We start from the raw sequence: 22,265 nt of genomic DNA on the forward strand, positions 1-22,265 counted from the left end.
ACTGGACCAGTGAGACGGAGGGCGAGGGGAGCTCCACGACGGGGACGACTGGACCCTGCAGCGACACGGACACGTCCTCGGAAGGGGGCTCCCTTGCGGGGGTGGCACCATCCGTGCCCCCCGCCATTACAGGTACAGCCGCCACCCAGCGCACCATCTCCGCCCTCCCAGCAGCCCCTCAGCGTTCGCCCCGTGCCCGCTCTGCCAGGAAGCCGGGCATCTCCTTCGCCCCAGGCACCTCAGGCCCTGCCCCTGTTACCCCCGCTGCCCTCAGTGAGGAGGTCATTGACCTCCTCCGAACGCTCATTGTTGGGCAGACTACCCTTTTGAATGCCATCCAGGGGGTGGAGAGGGAGGTTCATCGCAGCAATGCGTACCTGGAGGGCATTCATTCGGGTCAGGCTGCCCATCAGCGATCGTTCCAGGCTCTGGCCTCAGCACTGACGGCAGCCATTGTCCCTGTCTCCTGCCTGCCTCTACTAACTCCCTCCTCCCAGTCTCCTGTTCCTCTGCCTGTCCCACCCACACCATCAGACCAGCCTGCACACACCTCAACACCCAAGAGAAGCTCATCCAAACATAAGCACCACAGATCACGCAGACATTCACACACGCAACATTCCAATGCAGACATGCCAACAGTCACTACCACCTCTGTGACCCCCACCTCCTCGTCTCCCTCCTCCCTCCCTGTGACGTCTACACTCACACCTCCATTCACCTCACCATCAGCCAGTGTTTCCATCACCAGCACACCCTCCACTCCAGTCCGCACACGTGCAGTCACCACCCCCACTGCCATTTACACGTCCCCTGTGTCCTCTCCCACTGTGTCTGTCACCCCCTCTTCCACACCACACAAACGCAGCCACCCACCCACCCAACAGCCATCCACCTCACGACAGCCTATCCCTCCTGCACCTGCACCCAAAGACAGCAAACGTGACTCACCTACAACCACATCCTCTCCCTCCACTCCCATTCCCACTGTACCTACCACTCTCCATTGTCCCAAGAAGCTCTTCCTCGCCACTACTAACTTCTTTCCTGACCCTGAGCCCCCCCCTCCTTCTCGTCGGGGTAAGAAGAGCACCTCAGCCACCACCAGCCCTGCAGCCCCCTTGACAAGGGTGCAGGGGTATTGGAGCCCGCCAGCCCGCATGTCTGGATCTTCGCCCAGCAGCAAGGGGACAGGCAGCCCACCCCCTGGGAAGAGGAGCAGAAGGCGGAAGGGGCGCCGCAGGAGCCCGCCTTCTACATCCCCCCCGGACACCACCCAGAGACAGTCACCAGCCACAGCTCCAAAGGGAGGAAAGGGCCACAGGCCCACGACTAAGGAGGGCAAGGGCAGCAAGTCGGAGAGGTCAGGCAGCAGGCCTGCTGCCCAGGAGGAGCCCACAACCCCCATAGCCGCTGCCCCGGGAGGAACCGGCACAGCTGCCCCGGGAGAGCCCACCACCCCCATAGCCGCTGCCCAGGGAGGACCCAGCCCAGCTGGCCAGGAGGGCCCCACCACCCACAGCCCAGGTGGGCATTGAAGGAGCACCATCCCCGCTGCCCAGGAGGGCACCACCAGGCAATGAGCAGTTGGCCATAGACCGTCCGCCGTCTCCAGAACCGCTGAACTGGGCCCCGCCGTCTCAAGAACCGCTCCGCTGGGCCCCGCCGTCTCAAGCACCGCTGAACTGGGCCCCGCCGTCTCAAGAACCGCTCCGCTGGGCCCCGCCGTCTCAAGCACCGCTGAACTGGGCCCTTCAAGGCAAGGAGCGCTGAACTGGGCCCCGCCGTCTCAAGCACCGCTCCGCTGGGCCCCGCCGTCTCAAGAACCGCTCCGCTGGGCCCCGCCGTCTCAAGCACCGCTGAACTGGGCCCCGCCATCTCAAGAACCGCTCCGCTGGGCCCCGCCGTCTCAAGCACCGCTGAACTGGGCCCTTCAAGGCAAGCAGCGCTGAACTGGGCCCCGCCGTCTCAAGCACCGCTCCGCTGGGCCCCGCCGTCTCAAGAACCGCTCCGCTGGGCCCCGCCGTCTCAAGCACCGCTGAACTGGGCCCTTCAAGGCAAGGAGCGCTGAACTGGGCCCCGCCGTCTCAAGCACCGCTCCGCTGGGCCCCGCCATCTCAAGAACCGCTCCGCTGGGCCCCGCCGTCTCAAGCACCGCTGAACTGGGCCCTTCAAGGCAAGGAGCGCTGAACTGGGCCCCGCCGTCTCAAGCACCGCTCCGCTGGGCCCCGCCGTCTCAAGAACCGCTCCGCTGGGCCCCGCCGTCTCAAGCACCGCTGAACTGGGCCCTTCAAGGCAAGGAGCGCTGAACTGGGCCCCGCCGTCTCAGGAACCGCTGAACTGGGCCCTTCAAGGCAAGAACCGCTGGCCCTTTGGCAGACGTGGCAGGGCAGGATCTATCTCGGGCAGGGCTGCAGGATGTCCTCTGGCCAACTTGCCTCCTCCAGTGGCAGTTGGGTCTGTTATGGACTGTATGGACTGTGGCTTTGCTCTCCCCAGGATGGCCCAGTGGGCAGGCCACCCACTGTATGGACTGTATGGACTGTGGCTTTGCTCTCCCCAGGATGGCCCAGTGGGCGGGCCACCCACTGTATGGACTGTATGGACTGTGGCTTTGCTCTCCCCAGGATGGCCCAGTGGGCGGGCCACCCACTGTATGGACTGTATGGACTGTGGCTTTGCTCTCCCCAGGATGGCCCAGTGGGCGGGCCACCCACTGTATGGACTGTATGGACTGTGGCTTTGCTCTCCCCAGGATGGGCCAGTGGTCATGGAGTCCCCTCGTGGATCTGGCGTCGTGTACTCAAGTGGCTGAGGTGCCCCCCCTTCCCTTCCCCCTGAGGTGCCTGTCCGATTTTCTTGCTGATGCCCCTGCAGTGTTCTCTCCGTGGAGTTCTTGTCGTGGGACTGGGCCTTGCCCCTTTGCACAGGAACCCTGTGATCCACGGACAGTGGTTGGACTACATTTAGTAGCTGTATATATTTTGTATATAGTTTATTTATTTATTGCGATTACTGGTGTCCATATTTCAATATATCTGCCCGTTTATGATCTCTTCTTTTGGTCTTTGCATTATTTCGGAGGGGGGTGGTTTGTGGGTTGTGACAGTGATCTGTGGGAATGCATTGATGTGTGTGTTGTAGTGGGTGTGGGTGGGTGGGTGTGTGCCGGTAATCTTTTCCCTCCCCTGTGTCGTAGGTGCAGTACTCACCGATGTCTTCCGCGCCGCCGGGCGTGCTCCTGGTATATGAGCAGGAATAGGAGTGCGGGGATGACCTGCAACTCTGGTTCCATGCTGCCGGAATCTCGCGTGGAGTGCGTAGAGGTGAGCGTTTTCCCGTTCGTAGTCTGTTTCCGCCGTGTTCTTATCGGCGGTGCTCCCGCCCCGGAAAAGGTGGCAGATTGGTGGGTCGTAATAGGGTGGGCGGTACATTGTCTGCCGCCTGGCTGTTGGCGGGAACCGCCGCGCTGTTTGTTTGTACCGCTGTGGCGGGCGGAGTGTTAAGTTGGCGGGCTGTGTTGGCGGTTCCCGCCAGGGTCAGAATTGCATATTTTAGACCGCCGGCCTGTTGGCGGCTTGGCCGCCGCTTTATCACCGACCGCCAGGGTCAGAATGAGGGCCTGAATCTGTAACCCATAAGTTCTACATACACGCATGCTTCAGTATTTAGCCATGAACCTGAAATTATTGGGCGTTATCAGAACTCTTCATAGTAGGGAAAGTCTTCTCCTAGAGCCACCGGCATTAAAAAAGAAACTCACAATGGCACTGTTCTTTAATGGCTGTTTGACAAGAGTTTGGAATTGCCTCCAAACCTATGCACCACCTCTTCACTTGTAACGTTCTAAAATAAAGGAAAACGTCTTTTCTTTCAAAGGCTAAACTCATCTGTCAGATGCAGGACTCCTCTTCCCTTATGTTCTAATCTCCCTGCCTATTCTTTCCTGGCCCATAGTTCCTCGTTAGTTGGTGCCTTAGGTACAGCAAAAACCAAGTGGCATTCCATTAGAAATTCATGGAACATTGCATTAATGTATTGATCCGTGAATCTTTTAATGGAGTGCCATTCTGTGAATTGCTCCTATGTAGGAACCATACCTACTTATGTTTTTAAGTGAGGAATTCAGAGATAGAGATTTCCCTTAGACCTGACGAATGCCCCGGACTGATACCGGCATGTAAATGGGAAGAACCATATTGGCTTAGTATGGATGGGTGGATCATTATAATTACTTAGCATCCCCCTGTATTTTATTAGCTATACCCAGGTACCCATTATTAAAGGTGTTGCCCTGGGTTTACCTTAAGGTATTTTTAGTATTTCCGAATCCCTTCTTGCCCTGTTTTCTTTTATCAAGAGCTCGCTCCCAATGAAGTTGAGTCTGCCATGGCAATACATTTTTACCAGGAGGGGATGGGGTCACCAAGGATGAAGCATGCCGCAAATATTTGGGTGAGACTCCTTCATTCAATCTAATAGGTATTCTGAGATTAAATATACCCCCTTTGTAATTGCCAAGAAAGCTATCTTTGCTAAATGATTTGTTAGGGGCGTAATCCGGCTTTACTTTGTTTGACCTCACACTCTGTGTTTGTTGTGGTTATCTTGGAGGGTGTGCGGTGGTAAACCTCCTCCTCTTTTTCTCGTGTTGTACGTTCCTCATATCAAGCACACCATCCCAATAAATCTTAAATGGCGTTTCATAATCTCCTGAACAGTCTTTTTGAGTGCCTTGATCTTACTTTCGGATCATTTTGGTTCCCATTTTTTCAGTCAGTTAAATTATCGTTCCTCATGTTGCACTTTCTTCTACGTATTTACTTCACTGTGGATCAAAGCAGTATTCTCCTTTTTTACAAGTTGCCTCATTTGTTTTTTGTTAAAGATACAGGTGGGACAAATGGTAACATTGGAATATTTATTTCCATCAGGAAAGCAGTGATAATAATGGCACCATAATGAGACATCCATCTTCATCATTTTCCACACTCCTACTACTAAGCCTTTCTCTGCGCTACTCCATTGCATGTTTCAGACATGAACACCTTTAACAATCACAGTTTGCTGCCACACTATTCTACAGTTTCCTCAAACCACACACGAGCTGAATTCTTCTTGTTTTGATTGATCCGCTCCAATTCTTGCTGCCCTACTCAAGTTTAAATGCCCTTGCTCCTCTCCCTAGCAATCCCTCCAAGTCATCTTAATATTTTTTCTGAGTTTCTCTTGGATTGTCTACTTGTTTTATGCACAGGGTGTTCTGCTCTTCAATTTCTAAGCTGGTCGTCTTAATTGCTACCATTCTCTGCTTCTGTTGTTCGTTCAGCATCTCTATTTTAGTGCTGCCTCGTGTTATTAGTTTTCTCACAGAATTAATGCATTTGCAAAACCTTAGGAGAGCAGCGCTTTGCTGGGAAGTAAAACATATTTATTTAAAATATCACTTCTATTCTCCCCGTGACTTACTCAGTCCAAGATTCTGGTCTTTGAAGAGCAGCTGATAGATTATCCTTTACTGGCCTGATTGTTTACATCTAAAGATGTGTATATGCCTATCTTGGGCACGATAAATCTTCTTTCATTATGATGCGTATGAGATGCAGATTTAACTATTGGTCAGTGGGGCACAAGACAGTTTAGATGAAGTTGTCTAATAGTGTCCACCTGGTTGATTGATTAATTGATCCCCACTGTGTTAAATGTAAACCCTTATAAGACAAACGTACTCTACTTGTGATCAATACTAGGTTGACAAATAGCCACCCGGCGCCTTATGTCCCAAAGGTGAAAAAGTTGAAGATGATAGGAACTTGATGTGGAAATGTATTTTTTCACAGTAGGAGTAGCACAGGGGGTTCTTTTCAGGCTGTACACATCATAAAAGATCATTTTCTTCTCCTCCTATTTTGATTAACGTCAAAATCATTTAGGCCAACACCATCCATTCAGTCACTCAACATACCACTATCAATGGCTATGGGAAATTAACAATGGTTGGAAGAAAGACAGGGCGGGGGAAGACAGAAAGGAAATCCATAGAGTGAAAAACAAAGGGACATAAAAATAAATTGAAAGTAACTAGGAAAGACAAAGATGGAAAATAGGTAAGAGAGAGACGAAAACAGTCCAAGATCAAGCAGTTAAAAACAGCTTGATGCATTACAAATGTATTCATAAAATAAATAATTTAACGTGTGATGACTCCATGCACATTGGAGATGTAAAATAGGCCCTCATGATTCGGCGTACCTTTGAGATGTAAAATAGTTCCAATGAAAGCATCCAAAAGGGGGAGGAATGGAATGGTACCAGTAGCATGAGTTTAGACAGTAATGCTTTTCTGGATGAAGCCAAAGCTCATTCTGTGCATTTTAAAGAATTGGCAACAATAGGTCTTTAGACAGCCAGACATAAAAACACTCAAGTATTCATCTGCAAAGATCACCGCACTGGCTTCAGTCAGGAAACGAGTAGAATATGTTTATATTATTAGCCTCATCTGCAGGGCAGGACTGGGAATCTAAAGCAGCCATGGCAAATTTTGGCAGACAAGCCCCCATAGGGTCCATGGCGATGGAACGTCACCACTACAATGGGGTTTGTGAGGTTCCCACCTCCCGAAAACAAATGTGGGAAAATATGGTGCATTCTACAATAACTTTTTCATTTTATGTTCCATTGTAATCGTTTTTAAAGCATAGTAAATGCCGACCTTACAGTGCACCAAGATACAGCAATCAATATTGGGGTTCTTCAGTGATTCCCTCATCATAACCCTCTCATAGTGCCTCTCAACTCTCCATAGCCTCTCTCTCACATCTATTTCATTTGTATTATAGCTCCTCTCTTACCAGCTTAGGGTGTTGGAGCACTTTACATTACACACACATACAGAGACAATGAATCATATATGTGTAAATCAGTGTATAGAACACCGAAAAAGGGGACTACAAGGTGTAGGATTCACATGTCACCCACACTGGTAAGCATTTTGTACCAGTGCTTGTTCTGGGGAAGCATAAACTCAGGATTCAGAAAATATCACAGCATTAGGTTTCACTTTAATAATAACAATGTATTTCTACCCAAACAAACTCTTTTTAGCAAAATTAGGATAAAGAATGGGAAAAACGTAACTTTCCATCCAGGACCATACAGTTTGCTTGCAGGTCTTTGATGGCGGTTCATAACTCACTGTGGTACATTCATTGTAACTTATGAACTGTACAGTAACAACAGGGGCTCTGTGACAAAAGAGGTGTCCCACCGAGCTATGATAAAATACTGATCTGTGATCTGCATAGCACACATTCTCTGCAGCAGGCATATTAACCCTCTGCGCTACATTAGATGAGTCACAACTCCTACCTCTCTCCAGCAGGTACATTTTATTATTGCCTCATAACTATTGGATATACAAGGTACTCTGCAGTGCTTTTAAAACTGCTGCACTGCTACAAAGCCGGCACCCAGTAACAGAAGCCTCCCCCACTCTTCCAGCCTCTCGGAAAACGCCCGATGCCCCATATGGCCTGCCCGGCCTTGATCATCTGCAAATGTCACAGGGACTTGGCCCCATTTGTCTTAAGTAGTATATTGTACGGCATATACTGGCAACTGCGCATCAGTCAGCCAGTGAGGCACAACTGTTCGCCACTAGGACCAGGTTGAAAAGTTGTGGCAAACCTAGACTCTATGTGCCGGCATGACAGCTGTTGAATGAACCACAAATGAGGATACGCACCCTTCTGACACTATTACAGTTCAAAGCGCTGAGAGCTTTTTTGTTTCATCGAACCACCTTATTGTTCACATAAGCCTTTTTGGAAACTCCCTGTGTTAGGATGCGGCTTGTTTAGGTGAACTAGTTATAAAACTAAAAACAGAATGAATGACACAGACGGACCACAAAGCATGGTTACCATAGAGCAGTTGTGGCAACCTCGTTTTAATAACCTTATGAACTGATGTTATCGCTATCACTAACAACTCAGTGTACATATTGTGCAGAATGATATAAAACATCTGGAACATTTTGTAGAATATGGGAAACTTGCTGTAGCACATAATAAAGTCTTATGGGAGGGTGAGTTAAAATGAGGACTCTTATCAATCCACTTTTCCAAAGAGGGGTTCTTTCTGATAGCTAAAGCTATAAGTAGCATGTTTTACTAATTTTTTAACGTAATCTAGTAGTAACAATGCCTGTTGTTTAGATCTGAGCAGTGATTCGAAAGGTAAATCCGTGCAGCACAATTAAAGATTGCACCATGGTTGACTTTACGATTTTCCAGCACAGAAAACGGCAACTAATGCATGGTAACTCCGTGCACACCCACTGACACATAACAGTTTTACCATAAAACTTGAATAAGAGCAAACAGTAGTTCATATAGAAATCTGGATCCCACATCCACTGTAGGCCTGTGGTCACCTCCAGCTGATGCCCAGAATCTGAATGCGTTGACACTAATGTTGTGGCATGTTCCAGTCTATGCTTCCAAGACCTTGTGCCATAGAGGTAAAAACCGAAGTGAACTGATTGTACTCTTAATTTTATTTTGATGCCTTTCTTGTCGTAGTTGAACCACCGAGTGATTTCCAGTTTGTGGATCCTGGTTACTTGGGATGGATGGTCATGCAGTGGCAGTCACCAAGAGATTTTCACAATTTGAGCAATTGTGACGTGAAATACAAACTACAGTACTATAAGGATGACGAGAAAAGGTGGAAGGTATGAGTATTGTTTTATGAGGCACAATTGTGCGGTAAAGTTTATTCTGTAATCAAGTATTGAATGTGACCTTAAGTGGCTTTACCTCATGGAGCAGAGAGCCAGGCATAAGCTCTGCAGTGGGCAGATGCTATGGCCTTTTATGCAAGATCAGTCTCTGCTGAGCGGTAAACCTAACCACAAGAAAGAAGGATTCTGCTTGATACAAGTAGTCAAAGCACTCTTTAATACTAGGGTACGAAGTTTGGGTTAACTGGACAGTAACTGAAGTTTAATGTGGTTATCTTCACACTAAAGAAAAATAAAACTAATGCCAATATGTATAATTTCGTGGGCAGTTAAGAAATGATAAAGTATAGATATGTTGGTATGCCTTTTAAGGGATGGTAGTGGGCTGAGGCAATGTACTAAGAATGGCTAACCCTGTGAAAGAAGCACTGCTGCCAGTTCCCAACTTTACTGCACAGGTTATGCTGAATGGAGATCCATCACTTGTTGCCGCTCTTACACAGTGTATGACCAACCACCAGAAGCGAGATCACTGCCAGAGGCATTCAAGCTGCATTTCCTCAAGAAATGTGGTTACTAAAGTATATAGAGCCCTGAAGGATATATTATTCTTAATGAGTCAATGTTGAATACATTGAGATTTTTTTACAATTTTGTTCAGAAATAGTTGGTACTAGAGACTGAAGATGGAATGATGGATTTTTGGATTAGGCTGACACAGTGTTTTATGCTTTGGCAGAGAGCTTTATAGCAGTGACCTTTACACGAAACATGACTCATTCACTGCATTTCATGTAAAATATGGATATTCACTTCACCAGTATACATCAAAAATGTATTACTTTGAATTTGGTCTATAAATGCAGTCTAAGACATTTTCTACAATCAGGCTTCACCAACAAAGGCATTTTCCCATTCTCGAGGTGTTTATTCGTAGCCTGGTGCCTGGAGATAGCCCAGAATAGAAGACTGACACTCCAGCAGGGCCTGCAAGCCCTGTACTGAAGAGAGTAAATCATCTGCTTGCGGGGTTTGGCCTTTGGGTGGGTTCCCTTTATCACCCTGTTTCCCCTAGCTCTTTCCTCCCTTCCAACTATTATCTTAGATGGAGGAAATGGAAGAGCTTTGGCGCATCCTTTTAAGCAGGGTCTCGTTTTCCCTCTTGTTGACTTCAGACCTCTCCAGGGAAATTTCCAGCACTGACTGAACCTCCTCACTGGTTTTGGGAGCCAGCACAGAACACCATTTGTGTTATATGTGAGACCGTGCAGTCAGGTCCCGAAAAACCAACTGATCACCTGCTTTGAGTTTCATGCAGTTCTCTTCCTAGAATTGTGTACTGCTGCCTGCCCACAGGCGTCCTTTCGGTTCACTGGGAGAAGACATTACATTTTCCACTGTCGTCCCTGGGGGTGAATGAATGCCGATTTAATCTCAAAACAATACCACGTATTCTAAGAACATACCGGGCCTCAGGGCTGTTTGAAATAGTGTACTTCACGGAGGAGCATTAGTCCGTAGTCTCGGTGAAATCACAGCGTTGCATTTTTTTCTCCATGTGTTTTCAAGTTTTCTAATTAGGCTCTTACTGGCACTAACCTAGGAAAAATTAGACTATTTTTCTTTGTGTGTAAACGATGCCAGCTTGTCGACAGTGTTTAGCACCTTTGAAGATTTGCAGGTGGCTGCGGGATATCAGCATTTGACGCAATAGATCTGTCATGAGTACTTTATGGTAATTACATCCCACCCCTTTATTTCCCTTGCACGCAGTTCTGACTTCTCCTTGTGGGCTGGGCGGGTTGTGCCTGCTTTTCTGTGCTGGGGTGTGAGGGATACGATCAATTCGCACCGGTTATGTAAGGACATAATACTACATTGAAATGTAAGGGTATCGACATCAAGAGGAAGAAATCCTTTGAGGCAGACATCTTTCCGTAACAGGCAAAGGCAAGCAGCAGGCATAAAACCAGGATGCGTGCTGCTGGATCAAGTAAAATTACAGCTTCATCATGTTAGGAACACAAAATGTGCGCATTCACCTAAAGTATTTAGAACCTCTAAATATAAACTTCTGAAAGCAATCTCTTTCTTGGGCCTGCACATGCCATCATATTTGGGCTAAGTGTAAGATGGGTCGCATTTTGTAAGTCAAGCTAAACTTCTATCAAGGTGGCCAGTGGGCATTGATGCAGCCATTGTAACATTCTGGCAAACCTGGGTGGAGGGTACTTGCTACAGAAGTGTTAAAGGTGTCTGTGCTACTGTCAGTAACACAGATTGTGCTGTCTACCTTTAATACACTGACTGTTAGATGTGCCGCTTGTCCTTATCCTAGAGCCCTGCTAATGACCCTTAATAAAGATACAGCAACACGGCCTATACCCGGTTGACTGCGCGAACTGTCCCAGATAGGAAAGGCAAGTAGTCCTTAATATACAATGTGCTGACTGCTTTCTCAGCCCCTACTAAATCGCCTGTGTTACAAATATGCCATGTACCTCCTGTGCTTGATGCGAAATACCCGCAACAACAACTCCGAAACCACGAAGTCGTGAAAAACGAAAGCGAAACAACGCTTTTGTTTTCCACGACTTCCTGGTTTTGGTACCTTAACCACGCATGTCTGAACCACGTACATGCAGTGGTTAAGGTACAGAAGAAGGGAGTCGGAGTCGCAGCAGTGAAGGAGGAGGTAAATTGGGCAGGGACTGGAGATTTTGTTTGGGGGTGGGGGCTCGGGGTGATTAGGGTTTGGGGGAAGGGGGATGTGGGTTTAGGTTTAAGGGGTGGGTTGGGGGTTGGGGTGTTTAGGTTTTAGGGGAGGGGGTTGGGGTTGTGGTAATTTTGGGGGTAGGGGTTGGGGTGGTTGTGGGGATGGGGGGGGGTTCGCAGTAATTTTTGGAGGTGGGGGGCTAGAGGGAAAGCATGCTGAAACCATGCATGCTGATCACTAATGCCTTTACCAGGAATGCGTTTACAACGGGAAATCATTGTAAACGCATTCGTGGTAAAGGCATTAGTGATAAGAACAAGGTCGTTGTTCCGACCTCCTTGTTGAGCCATGGGTGCTTGAAGCACTCGTGGTTCTGACATATAACTGACCAAATCCAGTGTAGGGGCAACCATATGAAATAACCTACTAGGTAACAAGGAAAAACCTCACAGTACGTACAATCATCTATCGCAGAGGTCTGTCTACAAGACATAACTCACCTGCGTACAGTTTGGGAGAGCAAATGCAAAGCTCTGTGCCCTTACAAAATAGGCATAACACTATCCAACCCTTACGGCAGTATGGATGTAACAATGTGCTTGAGGCTGCAAAAACGAAGAAGGGAGGGAGGGAGGGTTTAGCAACTGACGCTAAATAATTGTAGATAGATCAATAGATAAGACATTTTAAAGAATTGGTAATATGTACCTCTTGGAAACAATCCAGAACTGAAAGTTGGTGACTCGTACCTAGGTACATTTGTAGGCCAACTGTGATTGAGCAACTGTCCGGTAAAGAAAAGCAGCTATACTGGTCAAGAGTTTTACCTGCACAATTTATTGTAGCATAACATCCTTCAGTGGGAGTAGGCTGGATCCAGAACAGCATTTCTCAAAGTCTAAAATCTTTCAAATTGAAACAACCTGGAAAGTGTGTCCTCTAACGTTATCCCTTTTTCTGGCAGACTTGGAACCTTGTCCTGGTTCTCCAGAAGGTGCAAAATGTCCATGTTCCAACTTTGTTAAAAGTTGAATATGTTCTTCATTGGTACTCCAATTCTTTATAGACTTTCAGCAGCCCTTCAACAAATTCTTGTCGGAGACCAGATTATCAACAACTGTCTTTAGGGGCACAGTCAGATATCTTGTTCCAGTGGTGTAGGAAGCTGGCCTGGTGTGTGGTGAGTACCTGAGGTACTTACACCTTATACCAGGTCCAGGTATCCCTCATTAGTGTAGTGTAGGCAGTGTCTAGAGGCCAGGCCAGGATGAGGGATGTATGATGGAACAACGCATACGTATAGCATGCATGCCTTAATGCGGCCTCTACAACGACCGCGTCTTTATCACGTATGCATTTACAACTAAATTCGTTCTAAAAGCATTTTTGGTAAAGGAAAATGCTTGGTAAATTCCCCCTGCACTCTACACCTGCCACCATACTCCACCCACCCAAGCCTTTAAAACTACCTCTTTCACCCAGTGCCCTGAGCCCGAACCCTTGCCCTACTGTGCCCTGTCCTAAAACCTACCTCACCCTGTCCTACCTTGCCCTGCCCGTCCTACCTGACCACCCCACCCTAAACCCTAAAACCTATCCTGCCCTGTCCTAGAAACTACCCTGACCCTGCTCCCACCCTAAACCATAAAAGCTACCCTGCCCTGTCCTAAAATTTACCCTGCCCTGTCCTAAAAACTAACCCGACCCCCTGCCCTAAAGCGTAAAATTTACAGCTCCTAAAAACTACCCCTCCCTGTCCTAAAAACTACCTTTACCCCCACCTTCGCACTAAACCCTAAAAGCTACCCCACCCTGTCCTAAAACCTACCCCGCCCTGTCCTAAAAACTACCCCGACCCCCCACTGTAAACCCTAAATCCTACCCTGTCCTAAAAACTACCCCACCCTAAACCCTAAAAGCTACTGTTCCTATCCTAAAACCTACCATGCCCTGTCCTGAAAACTACCCTGAGCCCTAAAACCTACCCTGTCCTAAAAACTACACCACCCTGTGTTAAAAACTACCTGCCCTAAACCCTAAAACCTTCCCTGCCCTGTCCTAAAAACTACCCCGTCCCCACCCTAAAAGCTACCCTGCCCTGTCCTAAAACTTACCCACCCTGTCCTAAAAACTTCCCCAACCCCCATACCATAAAACCTACCATGTCCTAATAAAGCACCCCTCCCTGCCCTAAAAACTACCCCAACCCCAGCCTTGAAACCTAAACCTACCCCGCCTTTTCTTAAAAACTACCCCGACCCCTTCGTAGCCTAAATGTTAAAAGCGACCCTGCCCTGTTCTAAAACCTACCACTCCCTGTCCTAAAAACTACCCCTACCACCCACCCTGAACCCTAAAAGCTACCCTGCCCTGTCCTAAAACCTATCCCGCCATGTCCTAAAAACTAACCCGGCATCGCACCTTCAACCTGAAAACCTACCCTGTCCTAAAAACGACCCACCCTGTCATAAAAACTACCCCAACCCCACCACCCTAAACCCTAAAATCTACCCTCTCCTAAAATCGACCCCGCTCTATCCTAAAACCTACGCGTGCTCCCGCCCTATAACCTAAAACCTACCCTACCCTGTCCTAAAACTACCTCTCCTTGCCCTAAAGCCTAAAAGCTACCATGCCCTGTCCTAAAACCTACCCCACCCTGTCCTAAAAATGACCTGCCCCACCCTTAAACCTAACTTGCTCTGTCCTAAAACCTACCCCGACTGGTCCTAAAAACTACCTAGCCCCACCCTAAAACCTACCCTGCCCTGTCCTAAAACTAGGTAACTAAAATCTACATTTACCTAAAAACTACCCTACCTCCCCCCCACTCTTAACCCTAAAAGCTACCCTGCCCTAAAACCTACACTGCCCTGTCCAAAAAACTACCACAATCCTGCCCTAAACCCTAAAACTTACCCCGTCCTAAAAGACTAACTCACCCTGTCCTAAAAGTTACCCTGAACTCCTGTCCTCACCCTGAACCCTAAAACCTACCTTGTCCTGTCCTAAAAACTAACCCCACCCCTGCGTTTGCCCTAAACCCTAAAAGCTACCCTGCCCTGTCCTAAAGCCTACCCTGCCCTGTCCCAAAATCTACCCCGCCCCAGCCCTAAACCCTAAAACCTACCCTGCCCTGTCCTAAAACTATCCCTCCCCACCCTAAACCCTACCCTGCCCCGTCCTAAAAACTACCCGGCCCCGCTCCCACCCTAAGCCCTAACCTGTCTTCAAAAACAACCCCACCCTGTCCCAGAAACTACCCCGACCCCCCACCCTACCTTGTCCTGTCCTAAGAACTACCCAAACTTTCCACCCCACCCTAAACCCTAAAAGCCACCCTGTCCTAAAAATGACCCGAACCCTAAAACCCTTTCCACCCTGTCCCAAAAAGTACCTGACCCTGTCCTAAAAACTAAACCACTCATCCCCCCAAAACCTGTCCCCACTTACCTCTCTCTTCTGGCTGCTACTCCTTCCTGTTCTGCCTGGACTGCTCTCTCTGCCGGTACCATGCAGATGAGTAGTAAAGGCATGCGTGCTAAACGCATGCGTAGTAAATGCATATAACTGGTAATGGCAGCGTGGTCAAAGCATAGCGTTGCATTGACCGTGTTGCTAGTGATGTTTCCTGTAGATAAGAAGCCAAGGCTTATCTAGGAGACATGCAAAGCTCATGCAATACCACTGTAGTCACATAGCACTTACACACATGAAAGAAAACATTCAGTGTTACGAAAACAAAGAGTCTTTATTTCAGTGACACAGTTCCAAACCACTAGATAGGCAATCCTACAATAGGAGGTAAGTAAACATACCAACTATATACACTAGTTATCAGAAATAGGCATAAAAAGTGATAGAAAACAGTGTAAATGCAATAGTGACCCTAGGGGGAGCCCAAACCATATACTAAAAAATTGGAATGCGAACACAGGACCCCACCTAGGTAAGTTGAATGTGTGGGGGTGAGGTGGGTGTACTAGGAAACCCAAACGTAAGTACCACAATGCCCCCAGCAACCAGGAAGAAAGGAGTAAGTTACTAGATTTTCCCCAAACTACCCAAAAGGAAGAAAATGCAACACCCAAACAAGACTGCAAGAAACCATTGGTAGATTCCAGAAGAGGAAGACCTGTGGAAGAAGGGGACCAAGTCCAGAAGTCACAGAAGAGTCCAGGAGGAGTAGGAGCTATTGCCCATCCAGCTGTGGATGCAGGAGTTGGTCGACAGTAGGACGGAGGCGGTCAGGAATGCAGCCCTGGCGCAGGTGAAGAGTTCCTGGAGGATGCAGTGAACATCCCACACCGGATGGATAATTGCAGTCGGTCAGTGGTGTGGAAGAGCCACCAATAAGCCTTGGCAAAGGCAGAAGTTGCGGTGATGCAAAAGTGGAGCTGCCGGGGACCAGCAAGGTCCAGGAGACCTCAACCCACGAGGGAGTCCTAGGGGGACCCTGAGCAAGGCAGAGAGTCCCCTGAAGAAGAGGCAGCCCCCACAGGAAACCCACTGGACGAGGAAGCAGGAGTCACAGAGGAGCTCATGCAGCACAACTGGAGAAGGGTCCCACACTGCAGGAGAAGGATGCAGAGGGCTGTGCGTCACTGGAGGGAGTGCTGGGGGCTGGAGCTACACGGAGCCTGAAGATCCCTTGGAGGAGGTGCCAACAAGCCTTGGTAGCTGCAAGAGACGCTGTGCACGGGGGTACTGTCCTGCATGGGAAGGAAAAGGCTTACCTCCACCAAAGTTGTACAGCTGGTAGAGAGGACCACGTGGACTTCTCCGGACCTGTGATGCAAGATCCACGTAGCTCAGAATGAGAGGAGATCCATGCAGCCAGTCGTTGTTGCAGTTGGTGCCTTGCTTCAAGGGAGATTCCTTCTTCTCATGAAGACTGAAGACTTGCCACCCTCAGAGGATGCACAGCCAGGGAAATGTTGAAGAAGCTTGAAGGAGCTGTGGAAACAATGTTGCACGCAGAGTCTTCATCTTGGATGCAGATTTTCGGTTTCTGGAGGGTCCAGTCACGGTTCCAGTGGCAAGAAGTCAATGTAGAGGTTGCAGAGGAGTCCTGCTGGAATCTTGCAAGCCGAATCTGAGGACCCACCCAAAAGAGAGACCCTAAGTAGCCCTGAAAGGGGGATTGTTCACCTTGCCTGGTGAGCACCTATCAGGAGGGGGCTCTGACGTCACCTGCCTGACCTGGCGACTCAGATGCTCCCAGAGGCCCCTGCCAACCTTGGATTCAAGATGGCAGAACCCAGAGACCCCCTGGAGGAGCTTTGGGCGCCACCCCTGCGGTGGAGATGGGCAACGTAGTGGTCACTCCCCTTTCCATTGTTCAGTTTCGCACCAGATCAGGGACTGGGGGTCCCTGAACCAGTGTTGACTGGTTTATGCTTGGAGGTGTGACTTCTGCCCTTGCCAAGGCTTGTTGGTGGCTCTTCCACACCACTGACTGATTGCAATCATCCACCCGTCATGGGACATCGACTGCATCCTCCAGGAACACTTCACCTACTCCAGGGCTGCATTTCTGACCATCTTCCTCCTGCCGTCGACCAACTTCTGCATCCACAGCTGGGTGGGTAGTAGCTCCTACTCCTCCTGGACTCTTCTGTGACTTCTGGACTTGGTTCCCTTCTTCCATAGGTCTTCCTTTTCAGGAATCCACCACAGTTTTTTTGCAGTCTTGTCTTGGTGTTGCATTTTCTTTCTTTTAGATGGTTTGGGGAAAATCCAGTAACTTACTCCTTTCTTCCTGGTCGCTAGGGGGGCACTGTGGTACTTACCTTTGGGGTTTCCTAGTACCCCCAGCTCTCCTCCATACATTCCACTTACCTAGGTGTGTTCGCATTCCAATTTTTTTGTATATGGTTTGGGCTCCCCCTAGGGTCACTGTTGTCTATTTGCATTTGCACTGTTTTCTATTGCTTTTTATGCTATTTCTAATAACTAGTGTACATAGTTGGTGTGTTTACATACCTCCTATTGGAGGGTTGCCTATCTAGTATTTTGGTACTGTATTACTGGAATAAAGACCCTTTATTTTCGTAACACTGAGGGGGTCATTCCTACATTGGCGGGTGGCGGTCGCCGCCCGCCAAGCGGGAACCGCCGAATGACCGCACCGGCCATTCTGGCTTTCCCGCTGGGCCGGCGGGCGACTGCCAGAAGGCCGCCCGCCGGCCCAGCGGGAAACCCCCTTTTATGAGGATGCCAGCTCCGAATGGAGCCGGCGGAGTCAAAGGGGTGCGACGGGTGCAGTGGCACCCGTCGCGATTTTCAGTGTCTGCTTTGCAGACACTGAAAATCTTAGTGGGGCCCTGTTAGGGGGCCCCTGCAGTGCCCATGCCAGTGGCATGGGCACTGCAGGGGCCCCCAGGGGCCCCACGACACCCGTTACCGCCATCCTGTTCCTGGCGGTGAAAACCGCCAGGAACAGGATGGCGGTAAGGGGGTCGGAATCCCCATGGCAGCGCTGCAAGCAGCGCTGCCATGGAGGATTCCCTGGGCCAGGGGTAAACCGGCGGGAAACCGCCGGTTGCCCTTTTCTGACCGCGGCTTTACCGACGCGGTCAGAATGGCCAAGGAAGCACCGCCAGCCTGTTGGCGGTGCTTCCGTCATTTTAGCCCTGGCAGTCGCCGACCGCCAGGGTTAGAATGACCCCCTGAGTGTTTTCTTTCATGTGTGTAAATACTGTGGCCCTCATTACAACCCTGGCGGTAAATCCCACTTTCTGCCGTGCAGAAGACCGCCAACATACCGTTGCGGCAGCGGAATTCCGCTACAGGTATTACGACTCACAGCTCGGAAACCGCCACAATACAGACACCCACACAAGTCTGTCACACCAAAGGTCAGTGATAAACTGGCAATACCAAAACCTACACAATCACACCAACAGGAATACGCCCACAGTATCACGACCCACGAATCAATGCTGCGGTCTTTCAACCGCGGTAAACCATTGGCGGTACACACCGCCGCGCTCAAAATACACACACATTTACAAAACACAACCACATTGGACAATTCAAAATACACACACCTGATACACATACACACACCGCACCCACACACCCAATCCAATATAAAACACACACCCACATCACCCGAATCCCTTACAACCAAAATTCTGAAAGAAGGCCAGAGTGAGAGACTCCCTAACACAACACCAGCATCCACAGAGACACAACACCATCACTCATACAACAGCACCCACCCAGCGTGCCCATCCCTCTGTCCCCAGGACACGTCAATCAGCAGTGTGTCCACCACTACAGGGAACCCAGGCAACCCCACTAACACAGGACGATCAGGGACCTGGGGGCAGTGGCAGTGGGCACACAGTTCAGGGGACAGAGGCACAGGATAACAGGGAAGCGGGGAGGACTGCTGTGCAACAGGGGGAGGGCAGGCCCAGGGAACACACTCTCCACGAGGCACTCTCCAACATCATGGGAGCTTACCACCATTCCCAGGAGACCATGGGCACGGTACTGGCCAAGTTTCAGGAGACCCAGTGGCTACCCCTACCTGGGGATCAGGGAGGACTTGAAGTCCATTAACACCACCCTGGTCACCATTGCAGGGGTGCTGGCAGACCTTCTCAACACCAGGAGGGACACAGTGGCATACCAACGGGATGAACAGCCCTCCACCTCCGCCGGCGCTAGTGGAAATGAGGCACCGCCACAGGAACAACTGGCCACCAGCACCCCACCCCCTGCAGATGGAGAACCACCACACAAACGGTCCCTGAGATCCAGGAACAAGACAGAGAACATTGCCAAGACCACCACCAGGAAATAAGACCCCCCTGAATGTCACCCTTTTGTACCGCTTTGTCACCCTGTCCACCTTAAACTGCCATTGCTACACTTCCTATGCCCCAATGGACAATGCAACTGTGAAACAAATAGACTGGACTCTGCCATGGACATTCCTCCACCATCACCCCAGCCCATTTCACACACCCCTCCACTTATTTGCATAGAAGTAAACACACTTGAATCACAAAACAATCTGGAGTCTGTCTGTGCTTTCACTAATGTGTAATTTTAAAAACTCTGGAATATAGCAATGTCAATGTACTTGTTCACATACCAATATAACACAGCTGTAGGCCAGCAGTAAACATAGCAGAGGGCACAAAGTGGGAGCCAGATCTGTGAAATGGAAAGGCAAAGGAACAAGTCAGGGTCCATACACTGAGTGAAAATGACAGACTTATGCTAGCTCCAACAATAGTGTGAGATGTGGGAAGCAGTTACATCTTCTTACCTGTGTCTCACTGGAAGTATTGCATTATGATGTTGTTTTGGTTGTCGACATCTTCTTCTTCTGCCTCCTCTTCTTCAATGTCCACAGGCTCCACAGCTGCCACAAGACCACCATCTGGCCCATCCTCCTGCAGAAAAGGCCCCTGGCGTTGCAAAGCCAGGTTTTGCAGCATACAACAGGCCACGATGATCTGGCACACCTTCTTCGGTGAGTAGTATAGGGAGCCACCTGTCAGATGGAGGAACCGGAATCTGGCCTTCAGGAGGCCGAAGGTGCGTTCTATAGTCCTCCTAGTTCACCCATGTGCCTCATTGTAGCGTTCTTCTGCCCTTGTCCTGGGATTCCTCACTGGGGCAGTAGCCATGACAGGTTGGGGTAACAAGAGTCACCTGCAAATGTTGAGGGACAAATGTTAGACACACAGTAACCCTTAGGGACAACCCCATACCCAGACACCTATGTCAACTGTGTTGGGACCTTGGCCTTATCTATTTGCCATACACACTGCCTCTGGAGTTGCCCCCTCACATAAGGGATGCTGCTATTCCTCAAAATGGCTGCACAGAGCCACGATACTTGGCATTCACATGGGAGATGTACTGGTCTGCCAAACACACCATCTGCACATCCATCGAATGGTAGCTTTTCCGGTTTCTGTACACCTGTTCATTCCTGCGGCAGGGGACAAATGCCACATGTGTACCATCAATGTCACCAATGATGTTGGGGATATGTCCCAGGGCATAGAAGTCACCTTTCACTGTTGGCAAATTCTCCAGTTGAGGGAAAACGATGTGGCTTTGCATGTGTTTCAGCAGGGCATATAACACTCTGGACAACACGTTAGAGAACATTGGCTGGGACATCCCTGATGCCATTGCCCCTGTTGTTTGAAAAGACCCACTGGCCAGGAAATGGAGTACAGACAGAAGCTGCACTAGAGGGGGATTCCTGTGGGATGGCGGATAGCTGAAATCAGGTCTGGCTCCAACTGGGCACACAGTTGCAGGATTGTTGCACGAACAAGTCTGTATGTGATAATGATGTGTGTCTCTTCCATTGTTGACAGGTCCACCAGGGTCTGTACACCGGAGGATGCCGCCATCTCATCACCTGCCCCAGAAGACGTGCTCTATGGAGGAGAACAGCGAGCAGAGGGTCATCCAACACTTAGGTATCACATTGTGTTATTTGGTTAAAATTTTGAAATCCGCAATGTGCCTTTATCTGTCCGTATTCCAGGCCTAAATAGGTGTGACGCCATGCCATGTGGCGCCCTGAAATGGCGGCTACCTGACCTGTAAGGTGGGATAAGGGGAAATGCGGTAACTGCGCTGGCATTGTACACTGTCGCAGTGGGCAGTCGAAGACTGCGGCGCAATTCAGCATTGGTTAACATTGGGCCCTTGAGGTCCTAGGAGCCAATGACGATGTACACCGGCGGTGACGGTACGCACCGCTGCAGACGTGACCCCCATTTTCGTACTGTTCACTCACTTGATACCTGACATTCAACAGGAGAGGACCTACACTGCAAGTGCTGCTGTGACCTGTGTCTAGAAGTGACAATGGCTACAGTGTCTGGGGAAAGGGCTCCTGCCTTTACTTCAGAGGAGTTGGAGAAACTAGTGGATGGGGTCCTCCCCCAGTACACGCAACTGTACAGTCCTCCAGACAAACAGGTGAGTACACTGTGATCATGGTGGATGGCACCTGAGAGTATGGAGTGTTGTGGATGGGAGAGGGTGGGGAGGGGGACAGGCCAGCATGTCAGGATTGCGTGTGTTTGTATGGCAGAGCCAGTGTGGGCTAGAAACATCCATTTTTACTTCACTTTTCCTCTAGGTCAGCGCACACCAGATGAAGGGTATTTGGCGTGCCTTCGCCAAGGACCTCCGGACCCTGGGGGTCTACCATAGACGGAGCACCCAATGCCATAAAAGATGGGAGGACCTGCGCCGCTGGAGCAAGAAGATGGCGGAGGCCCAGCTGGGGATGGCCTCCCAACGTGGAAGTGGTGCCCGTCGCACCATGACCCCCCTGATATACCGGATCCTGGCGGTGGCCTATCCGGAGTTGGATGGGTGCTTGAGGGCATCACAGCAGCCACAAGGGGGTGAGTACACTCTCATTCAGCTGACTCTGCGCGCATTACGGGGTGTCTGGGTGGGGGAGGTGGGCTGTGGGTTCTCCTAGGCCAGGGTGAACTTGATAGGCAAGGTCCCTTGTTAGGCAGGCTCTGTGGCACCCCAACCCCACTACTGGTAATAGCCATCTACACCTAGTCAGGCTCCTGTGGATTCCAGGTGTGCAGCAATTGGGCTTAGGCCTCGTCCCCCATGCGCAGGTGAATTTGCTAGGAACTGTTATTGCATGGCTTAGTGCAGAGGGCTGCTCCCTGTGTATTGTGTCTGCCAACGGTAGTGGTGTTGCATGCACCTATCATGTGTTTCTTCTGTCTTTCCCCCCCTTTTTTGTTTTGTCTCCCTGTTGTGTGCAATAGCATCATCTGACGG

General features: G+C 49.7%; 1 protein-coding gene across 4 annotated transcripts in view; it reads left to right on the forward strand.

The window, feature by feature from the left end:
• IL13RA2 (interleukin 13 receptor subunit alpha 2) overlaps positions 1 to 22,265 on the forward strand; it is a 623,741-nt gene that overhangs the window by 117,346 nt on the left and 484,130 nt on the right. For all 4 annotated transcript variants that reach the window (XM_069212556.1, XM_069212557.1, XM_069212559.1 and 1 more), the window contains exon 3: positions 8,586 to 8,737. In XM_069212556.1, the coding sequence (XP_069068657.1) occupies positions 8,586 to 8,737 (152 nt within the window). The remainder of the gene's footprint in view (positions 1 to 8,585; positions 8,738 to 22,265) is intronic.

The sequence above is a fragment of the Pleurodeles waltl genome, chromosome 2_1, assembly GCF_031143425.1.
Source record: "Pleurodeles waltl isolate 20211129_DDA chromosome 2_1, aPleWal1.hap1.20221129, whole genome shotgun sequence".
Lineage (NCBI taxonomy): Eukaryota > Metazoa > Chordata > Amphibia > Caudata > Salamandridae > Pleurodeles > Pleurodeles waltl.